This window comes from Rhopalosiphum padi, chromosome 2 (assembly GCF_020882245.1).
Source record: "Rhopalosiphum padi isolate XX-2018 chromosome 2, ASM2088224v1, whole genome shotgun sequence".
NCBI lineage: Eukaryota > Metazoa > Arthropoda > Insecta > Hemiptera > Aphididae > Rhopalosiphum > Rhopalosiphum padi.
In genome coordinates this window covers 24159738-24172247 of record NC_083598.1, presented here as the reverse complement: position 1 = coordinate 24172247, position 12510 = coordinate 24159738, and the positions used below count along the sequence as shown (strand labels likewise).

The following is a 12510-nucleotide window of genomic DNA, read 5'->3' as shown; positions in this document are numbered from 1 at the left end:
CTCGAATAAAATAAATTGTCTCTAAAGTCTTAACCATATTGAATAAAAAGTATAAAATTGTATTAGTTATTCAGTATCATATTATTACAAATAATAATTATGGTATTGTATACTAATCAGCAATCACTAAATAATTAATTTAAATAGTTTTAAATACATAATTATATATAAATAACTTGTTAAATATCAATATATATTCTACTCTTTATTTACATTTATACCATTAAATAAAATAAATTATTATTAATATTTTAGTTGAGGCCTCAAGTCTCATATTGAGGCGATTCGATGCCAACTTTTTCTGTCTATCTAATACACGCAGATCGTGTTCTTTGCCAAATGTACTGATTATTCTAGTGAAGAGATAATAAATCTGAAAAAGATTTAAATTATCGTGAAGTCTACTTGAAATCAACTTTCCCACTTTTTGTCATATTTCAAATTTTGAAGAAGTTATAAGCAAAAAAAAAAAAGAAATGTAGGAAAGTCGATTTCAAGTAGATTTAACAACAAATTTAAATCTATTTTCAGATATCATATCGCTTCACTATAAAAAAAAATAGATCAATCAGTACGTTTGGCATAAAACGGTTTGAAATTCTAAGTTCCGCATGTGTAATTTGATTTCTAGTAATTAAATATATTTACTTAAGGTATTATTATTATTTAACCTCTCATGTGTGAATGACTATAGTAGAAACACTAGGCTTATGAGGGATATTTGGTCTTAAAGTTATTTTTATGAAATATTCACTGAGCAGTTAATTATATTAATAAATATAGTTTCATTGAAAAGTTTGTTAATCTAGGCTATACATATCCAAATTATCTGTGCTTGTTTCGTACTAGAATTCCATACAATTCAATAAGTCATAAGCTACTTAAAATAACAATTTTATTTATGATATTAAATAAAATAAAATACTGAATAGTACATTTATAAATTTATATTTTATATATCTTTATAATATAACAAATATACATATATGGTAAAAATATAGTAATTTAAACATTTTTAATTTTAGAAAACAGTTACAATTTATTGTCATGGTAATGTATTTAAATTAAATCAAATCATTAAAAAGTATAACAGTTAATATATTAATGTAAATATAAATAATAATACTTGTAGTTTATATATTAAACTGAAGTACTGAAAAATAAATTAATAGTGTTTGTTAATAATATCAAAGGATATTAATATTTATTAATGACTAGATAGAAGTGAGCCTCAACCAAAAGGAACAAGAATATTATGTAAAATGTTATAAATTAGTAGATTTTTTTATAATAAAATTGACCCATTGTTCTAGTTAAAATAAGAGAAGGTCAGGTAGATTTTTATTATTAGTCGATTATAAGTTAAAAAATTTTCTTATAAGTTATTAAGTTAAACATATAATATAAAAATGGTTAAAAAAAAATAAGATAAAAAAGAACTGTCTTTTAACTGTGGTATTTATGAAATGAAGACAGAGATTGAGTATTCAATTAGATTATGTAAAAGACAAAGACAAATATTTTTAAAATATAGTATTTTAAACATTGCTCTGTATCATCAAATTATTTATATAAAAACATTATTATTAACAATTATGTAATTATGTATTATAATTTAGAATTTAGGGCAGTGAATTATATTTGAATATCACAGATATAACTATTTTTTTTTCCACACTTGAACATCACTACTGACATATCCAACAACTAAAGTATCATTTTGATAATCAATCTAAAAATTAAATACATACTTTAGTATAAAAAAAGTATGATCTAATATTATAATTTAAAGATCTACTTACTGAAGTTATTTCTGAACCAGAATCAACAATTTTAGCTATAACTTTTGGTGGGTTTGTTGGAGTTAAAATATAAACAATTCCTTCATTACCACCAGTTATAATACTGCCGTAATTAGTACATTTAATGCAATTGAGCTTGTAATTTCGAGAGTCATTTATAGGCTTTACAAGTTTTACAGTCTGAAGAAGAAACCCATAAGGTAATTAAATAATACTTGAAAATTAAAACTCTAACACCTACCTCAAGTACATTATACAACCCATTTGAACAGTCCAACCAGTACATACAATCTCGATTATCGCCAATAAATAGCATATTGTCATAGTAGGAAGCACACATTGGAAATCTACTGCCCTGCTGCATAAATGTCAAAAATAATAATTATTGTATTAAAATTTTTAAAATTATACGAGTTTCTTTTACTTTAGAGAGGCACATAGATTTGACAGTATTATTTGTACGCAAATCCCAAACAGATACAGTTTTGTCTTCACTCAACGATATTAAATAATAATCTTCTATTAAGCATAAGTCAATAATACTACGTGTATGAGAATTTAGTAGTTCAAATAGTCGTTTTTCAGGTTCACGAGGATCAAATGCAATAATTTTAGGACTATAAAGTCCAGCAGCAACAAAATTTTCTTTGCTCGTTATTGACAACACAGCTGCATCAGTACTACATAAAAAACAGTAGTATTTATAATTATATTGTTCTTACACAATTACAAATGTATTTTTAAATTGCAATTACCTGAATGTTTGTATTGGTTGTGAAATTTGTGTGAAGTTGTCAGTATTCCATAGTTTGACTTTTGAATCCCAAGAACATGATAAAAAATGATGATCATCATAAATTCCTAAATCCCATACCCATCCTAAATGACTATCTATTTTGTGCACCACAGGGTTGTTGATTGTACCTATCGTGGTGCTCCATAAGCATATAGAACGATCTCTTGATGCAGAAATACAATGATTACCGTCCTGAAAATATTGTTAATAAATGATGTACATTTGTAATGGTTTTGTCATCTCACAACATTTACTTTGGCCATTATAACAGCATCCACTTCGGAAAAATGAGCTCCACTAAAAACAGTGGTTGTAGTTTTTGTCTCATATTCGCTCCAACAACTTTCTTCCAATTCTGTGTGCCAAGCAAATCGCTTCCAATTAAATGTGTTTTCTGTGAAATGGAAACAAACAAGAAATACCAAAATGTATTTTCTACAGCAATGCACATTGACGGCCGCCTAGCCTCACCGTTGTAAGCGCTTGTCAACATGAATGCCACATTGCAATCATTAAATTTATGCATGGCTCTTTTTTTCCACAAGTAGTTGTCACTGATTATGTCATAGAATTGTTTATTGACGTACATCAATGACCTAACCAGTGTGTCAGCATCGATGCGTTCACAAATCATTAAGAATACCTAAGAGTTAAAAATATAAATGTGAGAGAAATAATAATTTACAGCACTTTGTAAAGATAATGGACTAGTTTATTACAGACTTACAGTGCAAAGCCCTTGAGAGTCGGGAGCTATAGATATATTATTTAATTAATAAACCAATTGTATACAATAAGAGGTAAAAGTGGATCAAGAGGGTGCCATTGTTACACCACTCTCGGAAGTTTCTAACGAGACACTGTTGGGTACCTATCTGAATATAATTACAAAACTATGGTCTTACTGAGACCCCAGCACATTTCAATCAATGTCCCTCCCACACATGTGAACATACATAATTATGTAAACACCCAATAAAGTAGGCACTCAAGTCGCAAAATTTTTCAAATTCGAGCGTCTACATAAAAAAAAATAGTCCACACCGAACTGGGAGGCGCCTTTCAAAAATGACGTCCATGGCCCGTTTACCTCGATGGGAAGCGAATCCAACGAAATCGTAGACGGCGTTCCGGCCCCAGCGGAGCTGCTCTCGAGCGAACTCATATCAGATCGGTACGTGGCAGGTACAGACGGGCCTTGCAAAGGACAGGTGGGATACTTTGTGAGATCGGGAAGTAAGGTAGAACGGTAACTCGAGTACGGTGTTTGGCGTTACGGCGGGCTGATGATCCGCAGAAATCTATTCACGTCGGCCTCGAAAGGAAATTGTTCGTGTAAGTCGTCCATCAACATTTATTTGGACATTGGTCGACCGTCAATATTTATGACCCGTGACTGACTGAGAGTTGGGACGGATGAACACAGGCACACAGTGTTCCGACTTTCCGAGTACTACTGACCAAGTGAATAACTGATTATCTACTATCTAGTGAGTAGTGATTACTGCTGCTGACCACAACTTGATGAGCTGATAACAATGTAACTGAAAAGTTTGAAGTTTGCAGCACACAATAGATATATTATGTATAGGACGTCAATCTATCCCGTGTTTGTTGTATTATTCAAAGTTGTTTTAAGAGATTTATTATATCCAAACAAACAAAAAATAAAAAATGTCATTAGTAGGATTCAGATATAAATACACAGCGACCCGCAAGCTGGAACTGTTTATTGTTTTGTAATTGGAAGCGACAGAATAACGTTAAACATCAGGTACACAATACTGAACGTGTATCGGTGAAAAAAACTTTTTTTGTCGTTAATAGAATAATAGTCTATCCACTGTATTCTATAATCGATGGCAGTGGCATAATCGCAGACTCATGATAATGTAATAGATTGTATTATACATTAATCTGCGGTGGTTGAAAAACAATTATACAACAAATATGGAAATAGTCACTAAACCAGTTATAATCATATACCTATATTCATATTCAATAACGACAACAACTGCATCACGCCTTTGTTGGAGTATCGTTTTTTTTTTTTTTTTTAATTGTATTTTCATGATTATAATTTATAATTATTATGACTGATAATTAATATTTCTTTTCCACCACGTGCCCTTGGTATTTCCTGAACCTATAACATGATACTCTAATATGTATTCGTGATTTAGTTTTGATTTCAAACAATAAATATTAGAACTATTTTCATACAAGATATATTTTATTTTGTAAACACAGATAAATTTAATATACCATGAAATAATTAAATTTAGGTTCCTCTATTAATATTTATGCCATCGGTTTTATGTATAATCAGGAGTGGATTTACGCATAGGCATCCTAGGCCGAGTATAATAGTGTTGTAATGCCTTGGGGCAAAAAAATGGTAAGTCCCGTCCCTGTGTTTAATAAATAAATTTAATGTGGTAATTAAATAATAGAAAAAAAATATTCTGACTTGACAATGCATTATAACTTACAAGTGTTTAGATCATAATAAAACATTTTATTATATTAAATACAAGGAAATTAGATAATATTCATATCCTATAGTAAATCAATATTATCTAATAATTGTTCACATTTAATCAATCTAGATGCTGTCTTTCGTTGTTTTTTAGCATTAGCCTTTTGTAATTTTTTCAGTTTTAAAACACCGGGTTGTAAATCAATTTTCATTTCATTAGGCTCAGATTTTTTCTTTTTTCTCCATCGTAATTTTCCCGATTTTTTAGCCTGTACGCCATCATCAACTACTACCATTGATTTACCATCTACATCCATCGTATCTGTTTTCACTCCTTCACCAGTTAACTCAGGTTGAATCTTAGCAAGTTCTTCCATGAATTCTGTTTCTATTCGTTGCACATTATCCAAATTAAATACATCTGTTACGTTAGTAACAATTTGTGCACTTAAGTGGACTGTTTCACTTTCTGGCGGAAGGGTATGATACCTTATTTTTCCTCTAAAACAAAATATTTATCATAACATTTATTAAAAAACAAATTATAAGTCTAATAGTAAAACATTCTAACACATACCGATTCCAATCTTCAACTAAGCTGCGGGCTGATGTGAATATATCAGGAATTCCACCTCGACCAATGTTTCCAAATCGTCTAGCTTTTAAGTATAAAAAGTGTTCACATGAATCATATTGTCCAATTCCATATAACTTTTGCATCTATTCAAAAACAAAATTTATTTATTTAACTATGGTATATAATAAAATAATAAATGCAAATGAAATTAAACTCGTCAAACAACAATCATGTACAAGTACAATACATTTATTTAATGTATTTTTAACTATTCATCAGACTTAGATCTCTTTATTTTTTTTTAATAAATAAACTACATAATTTGTTACATTTAATGTTTCTAAAATGTATACACAGACAAATGAAAAATATACCTTATATGTAGTGTTGGGTAGTAACATAACAAAAGGTGTCACAGTGACAACATTACTGGGTTTGTAATTTCGTGAACATTTTTTACAAGTAAAAAAAATTATTTTTATAAGTTTTGCTTAAAATATTATATGCTTTGTTGTTTTGAGCATTGAGAATTATTTTATTTTTTTTAATTTAACAGAAATATTAATGATTTTAAAAACATTTATTAGGGTGGTAATACAGTGGTTAGAAACAACCGGCATATAACCTGCTCTAAAATGATAATTCAATTGAATATTTAAATATTTTATATTTAACACAATATAGCCTATAAAACTTTCTTAATTTTGGAAGTGGCCCAAGAGTTGAAAGAGGCTGTAGATCACTGGTGCAATATATTATTTTAAGTTTTAAAATAGATTTACAGTACATCAAGCTAGTTTTAAGTTTTTCTGATGAAAAATTCAAAATTTTTAAGGCACACATTAAACTATAAAAAAACGATTTATAACTTATCAGAACAAATAATAGTAAAATTTTTTCTCAGAATTGAGAAGTAGTTAAAACAACCAAGAAATGTTCATAAGTTATAAAATATCTTTAGTTAGTAGTTAAGTAATATACCACGACTGATTTATATAATTATAAATTATGTACCTGATCTTTAGTTACACGTCCAACAATTGTTGCAGCACATGCAATAGGATCTTCAATATTTCCAGAACTTACAACATTTTTCAATCCTACGCTATTGGTAGTAGATGTTTTATCTAAAACTACACCAGGACAATCCAATAATTTAATATGTTTATCCAATTGAATTTCTTGCATGTTCCTAAAATTTAATTTTTAAATCTGTCAGTTTAATCAAAAATTTAAATTATCAGTTATATTTAAATACATATATAATTCTATAAGTAATATCTTATTTTATACCAATCATTAATAATTATTTATTATATTGTTGGTTAGGTAAAGTAAAATTAAAATAAAATTATAATACTTTGTTACACCAGGGACAGCCCCAACTTGACATGCTCTGGACCTTTTCAAACTATTAATCAAACTACTTTTACCAACATTAGGCATACCTAAAAAAAATTTTTATCTTTAATATCACAAAATTTAAACTAAAATAATAAACAGTATGATGATTAAAAGTTGTAATTATAATTTACTATATATTTATTAATTGGAATTTTTTGTTACCTACAACACCTACAACAATAGATGTCTTCATTTTTTCACTACGACAGTAATTGGCTAAAAGTGTCATAACTAATTCTGCACCAACACACAGGCTAACAGCTTTTTCTGTGTCTTTTTTACACTTATTCATTTTTCTATGACCAATTCGTGAACCTGCTTGTTGAGTACTAGCTTTAAATGGTACTGCTGGGGTTCCTAATTGCCCTCTGAAATAGGACAGCCAATCACGAACTATTTCGGCTGGGACCAAGTCAGTTTTATTTAATACCACAACAAGTTTTTTTCCCAAGTCTTGTGCTGATTCAATCACTCGTTTACATCTAGTTCCTAATGGATCACGTGCATCAACTACCTCTAAAACAACATCAGCAGCACTAACCACCTAAAAAGTTAATAACTTAATTTAATTAATGTTAAAATATGAAATATAATTTGAAGTAAAATACAATACTTTTCTGAATTCATCTTTAAAGGTTTTATTATCCAATTTCACAACATTTTTATAACCTGACTCTTCTTCTACATCTTCAACTTCAACAAATCCAGCTTGCATTGATTCGGTTTTTTTAACAAATTCAGCTAAAGTCTGGGATAAAGGAAGTGGTTCAGGTTTTTTCTCAGGTTTTTTAGGCGCAGAAGCTTTTTGAACGTTTGCTGTTCGTATTGATTCTAACTTTTTTCCTAAAATTGACATATGATACAAAACATACAATTATTTAATTATTTGTAAAACAATTATTTTTAAAAATAGTATGTACATGCATAATAGTAATACACTATTATACATAACACAATAAGTCATTAACTTAATACAATTTTAGTAATTTTAAAAAGAAGTGACTAACCTTTTTTCCATTTCAGAAATGCTCTTCGATTTTTTGATTTATCTAAATTATAAATAAATAAGTTACATTTAAATTAATATAGATAAATTGAACAATGTGAATAAAGATAATAAAGAAAATATACATACTAGCTTTTTCAATACCCATATTTCAGCCAGGATACAAATGGGTTCTAAAGAAAATAAATGTACAATTAATGTGGTAACACACGTACGTTTACTTATGATTAAAATTTCTCATAGTTGACAAGGATCAATATTTTATGTAAGTAAATACCATAAATCACAATAATACCTTAAAAATTATTATAACGAAGACTCAGGATAATGAGAAAAACCACAAAATACTTAAATAATAGATAGGTATTTATTATTTTCAAATTATGTCTATGAAAAAAACCACGTTGTAGATAACATTTTTAGTTTTTATCTTGATACTTTATTCGTCGTAGTATTATTATCTTATCACTCATTCAATGTTACGACGATAACTTCATTTAGTGCGGGCGCAATTTATTGGATCTCAAATCTCGATATATTCAAAAACTAAAACTGAAACGTTTTGTATAGTGTACAGCCATAAAGCCGTATTGTATTTTTTCAAAGAGCTTTTTATAATAACCATATAGACCAAGAAACCCGAGCCAAGTGTATTGGACTATGGCGATGAATAACATGGGAATTTTTGCAGAATTTATCGGTAGGAAAGTGAATAAGGTGAGATGGAAGCCAAATGATCTGATGGCATCGACAATGTTTGTCACCGGTTCGTGGGACAACGAAGAGGTGAGATTAATAGATTGGTGATTTAATTATTACATATGAGCGTTTCATTTATATTTTCTTGTTATAGGACAATGTATTAGAATTGTGGGGACTGACTTCAGAAAACGAAAACTCTACCAAAGATTTCCCTCCAAAACTTTTAGATTCTGTACAGCAAAACGGAAATGTTACACAAATTAAAGTATGCATTATTTATTAGTATTATTCTTGTTAAAAACAGTTAGTAATGATGATGATTGGCAAAGTGTAGATTAGTCAAGTGTTTCGAAGAATAAGGATGAAATATTCTTATTCCATCAATCTCACACATATCGTAAATTAGCACTATAATTTTCTTTTACTATTTATATGATATAATAACATTAAAAAATTTAATAATTCATTGATTACTAGTTCATAATTATTGATGTTATAAATTATTTATTTATTTGTTTATAACATTAACTAAATATTATTTATTATTGTTTCTAGTTTTTAGATAACAAATTTGTAGCTATTAGTACTGACAACGGAGCAGTTAAAGTATATCGTATAATTGATGAGAATGAAGATTCTAATATTCATCTTGAAGAAGTTATGGCTTGCGAAGCTCTACATTCATTTGGGTGAGATTATAATTTTATTTCACTTTGATATTTGGATCAAAATATAAAACAAAAAAAAAAATAAAACAATCAAATTTTATTGAAAAATTGTCATTTTCAAATAAATAATTTTAACTAGAATATATATAGCTATGAATTAATAATATGATTCAATTTAACTTTGGTAGTAAGAATTGGATTAAATGTATTATTATTTACAGTAAAGGACAAAGATGTTCTTGCAAGGATCTTGCTGTATGTAACTATACATTAGCAACCATTGGTGATGACTGTAAACTTAATGTCATATCATTAAACACTAAACAAATTCATCAAGTTTTAGGTAAGTTAATATATTGTATTGTATGTATTAAATATATTGATATAAATTGTTATATGTTTTTCAATGATTTAAAAATCATAATTTTCGATAAATATTTACATATAATATGGATGTTTGATTATCTAGAAGGCATAAGTAGCTCACCTTTAACGTGCATTTGTTTCTTAACTGATACTGAAGTTCTTTGCTGCAATTCATTAAGCCAGATGAAACTTTGGGATTTACGAGTTGCTAAAAGTAGTATAACAGATAACATCAATAATTTCACTCAGGTAATATTAATATTAATCATGTCATATTTTGCTAAAAATATTTATACAAATGGATTTTAGACTCAAGTGCCAATAACATGTGTTGCTCAACACCCTAGTCAAAAGCATTTCATTTTCACTGGTTCTGAAGAAGGAGATATTGGTGTTTGGGACATGAGAACCAACAGTTTATTAACTACTATGAGCAGTGGTGATGCATCCTCACTTACTGAAATAGCATTCCATCCTTTAGAACCGGATCATTTGTTTACATGTTCATTTGGAGGAAGATTATTACAATGGAGCTCTAAAAAATCTTATATGTGTCGTATTGACCCAGGTATATATTGTATATGAATATTAAAGTTAATGGGACAATTAATACATTTTAAATAATAAAAAGCAATTTTATAATATTATTTTTTTATATGGTCTAAATTAAATTATGCTGACTCTCAATCATAACATTGAAGTATAATGTCTTGAGTTTTTATTGATTAATTATGTTAAAATTAAAACAGGTTAACCTATTATATTCTGTAAATATGCTGGCAGATTGAAAAAAGAGCGTAGAAAGTACAAATCTTCAAAATTGTATAGAGCAGTCCTATCATGTTAGGCGCAAATCTACAAGCCCGGATTAAGGGTGGGCCATGTCCCCGGGGATTCATATTGATCCTTAACATACTTGATGTACAAAATAGAATTAACTTAGTAACAATCATGTAAAAAAGATATTTGTCTATTCATATAAAAAAAATCTAGTTTCTAGTCTATGATAAGAATTATAGCATTGATGAATGATGGTAGTTTTGTAATTTTAATAATAATATAATTAATTTATGTTTTAGGAGATATGGAATATTCAAATTTTTGGGTAAATACAGACAAGGTAAAAACACGATTGTCAATCAATGATGTAATACAACCAATTTATATGCCAATAAACTCATTGGATATACAAAAACAACAACTTATTTGTGGTGCTGATAATGAAGCAGTTTACTTTCAACGTAACCTTAAAATTTAAATTTAAACACAATTTAACAAAACACATTATTTGTAAAAAAAAAAAAATACTTATTAATTTATTTAAATTTAAATATGTTAATTAAAACAAATTAAACAATTTTTCATAAAATGTTGGTTATTTTTAGGAATATTCAAACAGTTAAACATTACGTATATCGGTTAAGTGATGTCCTCCATTGTTAACACATTCACAAAGCCTTTCCCGATAGTTTTCCATAACTCTTCGTGTCATTGCTGGTTTAATGGAGGCCAATGCCTGGTGATTGGTTCCTTCAGTGCTTGTAGGGATGCAGGGCAATGATCGTACACTGTGCCTTTAAATATTCCCTAAGGACATAATCACAGAGGTTTTTTTTGCCGGACCCTATATTAACACATTAAATATTGATCACACAATAAAATTACAATAATTTTTTTGCAATATTGAATATAATTATATATAATTCTACTGTACCTGTGTATGTCACTGAACTCCTAAACGGCTGGACCGATTTGAATGAATTTTTTTGTATGCGTTTGGGTGACGCCCTGGATGGTTTAGATTCATAAATCAGCCCGATAAAGTTAATTATTAATGCGCCCCTACATTGCTTAAGGAACCTCTGTACAAAATGTCAAGTATTTTTAATTGTTTTTTTTAAATTTTTTTTTGTTTTTTCCAAGCGAAAAAAAAACAAGCATATTTAAAGTGCATATTTGACATATTTATCATTAAAAATGTTTAATTTTTATTATGATTTATGAGTTATGACATTAGAATATTTAAATGTGAATGCGGAAATGGTACCACACATCGTTGTATCTATTACAGGAGATGGTGTCTGTTTATTGAATTCGCTTTCCTATCTTATGTACGGCACCAAACAAATGGCCAGAGAAGTCGCAAGTTTATTGTGAGCCACGTAACAAAAAATTGGACGGAGTTTTCTATCATGTCTCACAACAACAACGGGGACAATTATATTACTATATGAGTTCCACCGAGACACCGAGTATTTAGTTGACATGTCTCAATTATCTACTTATGGTGGTTTATGTGAATTGGTGGCAGCTGAACAATGGTTCCACTACTTTTTTAAAGTTTACCGCAATTATCAGCTCTACGAGCGTTTTGGTATTGACCTCGTGTTGAGAATGCGTTATACGCAAGATCTCTCTAGTGGCCATTTTGATATCTACCTGCCACATTAGCCAGAAATATTGATCACTCAGGGAGACTCGACATTACAGCAATCACCTTTCTCTTTATCCATGAAGAACCCTGGAAAACGTCGTACCAGATACACCGGTAATAAAAGAAAAAAAACCAACTTCAAAACGCGGTAAAGACATATGCACTTCGTAATCCTTTAGTGAACTGATCTGCAGTTGCCAGGTACCAACGAGATAATCCTGAGGTAGACAGAACTGCTAGGTTTAGATATGAGCATACTAATTCTCGCCGAAAAGT

General features: G+C 29.0%; 3 protein-coding genes across 5 annotated transcripts; 1 reads left to right on the top strand and 2 right to left on the bottom strand.

Moving 5' to 3' along the window:
• Positions 1 to 929: 929 nt before the first annotated feature.
• Positions 930 to 4391, bottom strand: LOC132923055 (F-box/WD repeat-containing protein 9-like). 3 transcript variants are annotated; one of them, XM_060986862.1, is made up of 8 exons: positions 3689 to 4391; positions 3070 to 3241; positions 2853 to 2992; positions 2558 to 2790; positions 2227 to 2482; positions 2044 to 2157; positions 1803 to 1982; positions 930 to 1732 (listed from the first exon to the last, which is right to left on the bottom strand). In XM_060986862.1, exons 1-8 carry the CDS (start codon positions 3761 to 3763, stop codon positions 1661 to 1663), a joined length of 1242 nt encoding a protein of 413 aa, XP_060842845.1. In that variant the 5' UTR covers positions 3764 to 4391; the 3' UTR covers positions 930 to 1660. The 3 variants fall into 3 exon arrangements, with proteins under 3 accessions (XP_060842845.1, XP_060842846.1, XP_060842844.1); XM_060986863.1 differs by having other exon boundaries at positions 2044 to 2160; positions 3326 to 4389; XM_060986861.1 differs by having other exon boundaries at positions 2044 to 2160; positions 3689 to 4386.
• Positions 4392 to 5095: 704 nt separating this feature from the next.
• Positions 5096 to 8500, bottom strand: LOC132923054 (guanine nucleotide-binding protein-like 3 homolog). Its single transcript, XM_060986860.1, has 9 exons — positions 8360 to 8500; positions 8194 to 8237; positions 8066 to 8107; positions 7672 to 7901; positions 7221 to 7602; positions 7015 to 7102; positions 6669 to 6846; positions 5655 to 5797; positions 5096 to 5578 (listed from the first exon to the last, which is right to left on the bottom strand). The coding sequence occupies exons 2-9, from the start codon at positions 8210 to 8212 to the stop codon at positions 5158 to 5160; spliced, it is 1503 nt and encodes a 500-aa protein (XP_060842843.1). The 5' UTR covers positions 8213 to 8237; positions 8360 to 8500; the 3' UTR covers positions 5096 to 5157.
• Positions 8501 to 8552: 52 nt separating this feature from the next.
• Positions 8553 to 11169, top strand: LOC132923056 (nucleoporin Nup43). The gene is made up of 7 exons (XM_060986864.1): positions 8553 to 8850; positions 8918 to 9031; positions 9322 to 9455; positions 9656 to 9777; positions 9904 to 10049; positions 10110 to 10368; positions 10880 to 11169. The coding sequence occupies exons 1-7, from the start codon at positions 8725 to 8727 to the stop codon at positions 11056 to 11058; spliced, it is 1080 nt and encodes a 359-aa protein (XP_060842847.1). The 5' UTR covers positions 8553 to 8724; the 3' UTR covers positions 11059 to 11169.
• The last annotated feature ends 1341 nt before the right edge of the window (positions 11170 to 12510 follow it).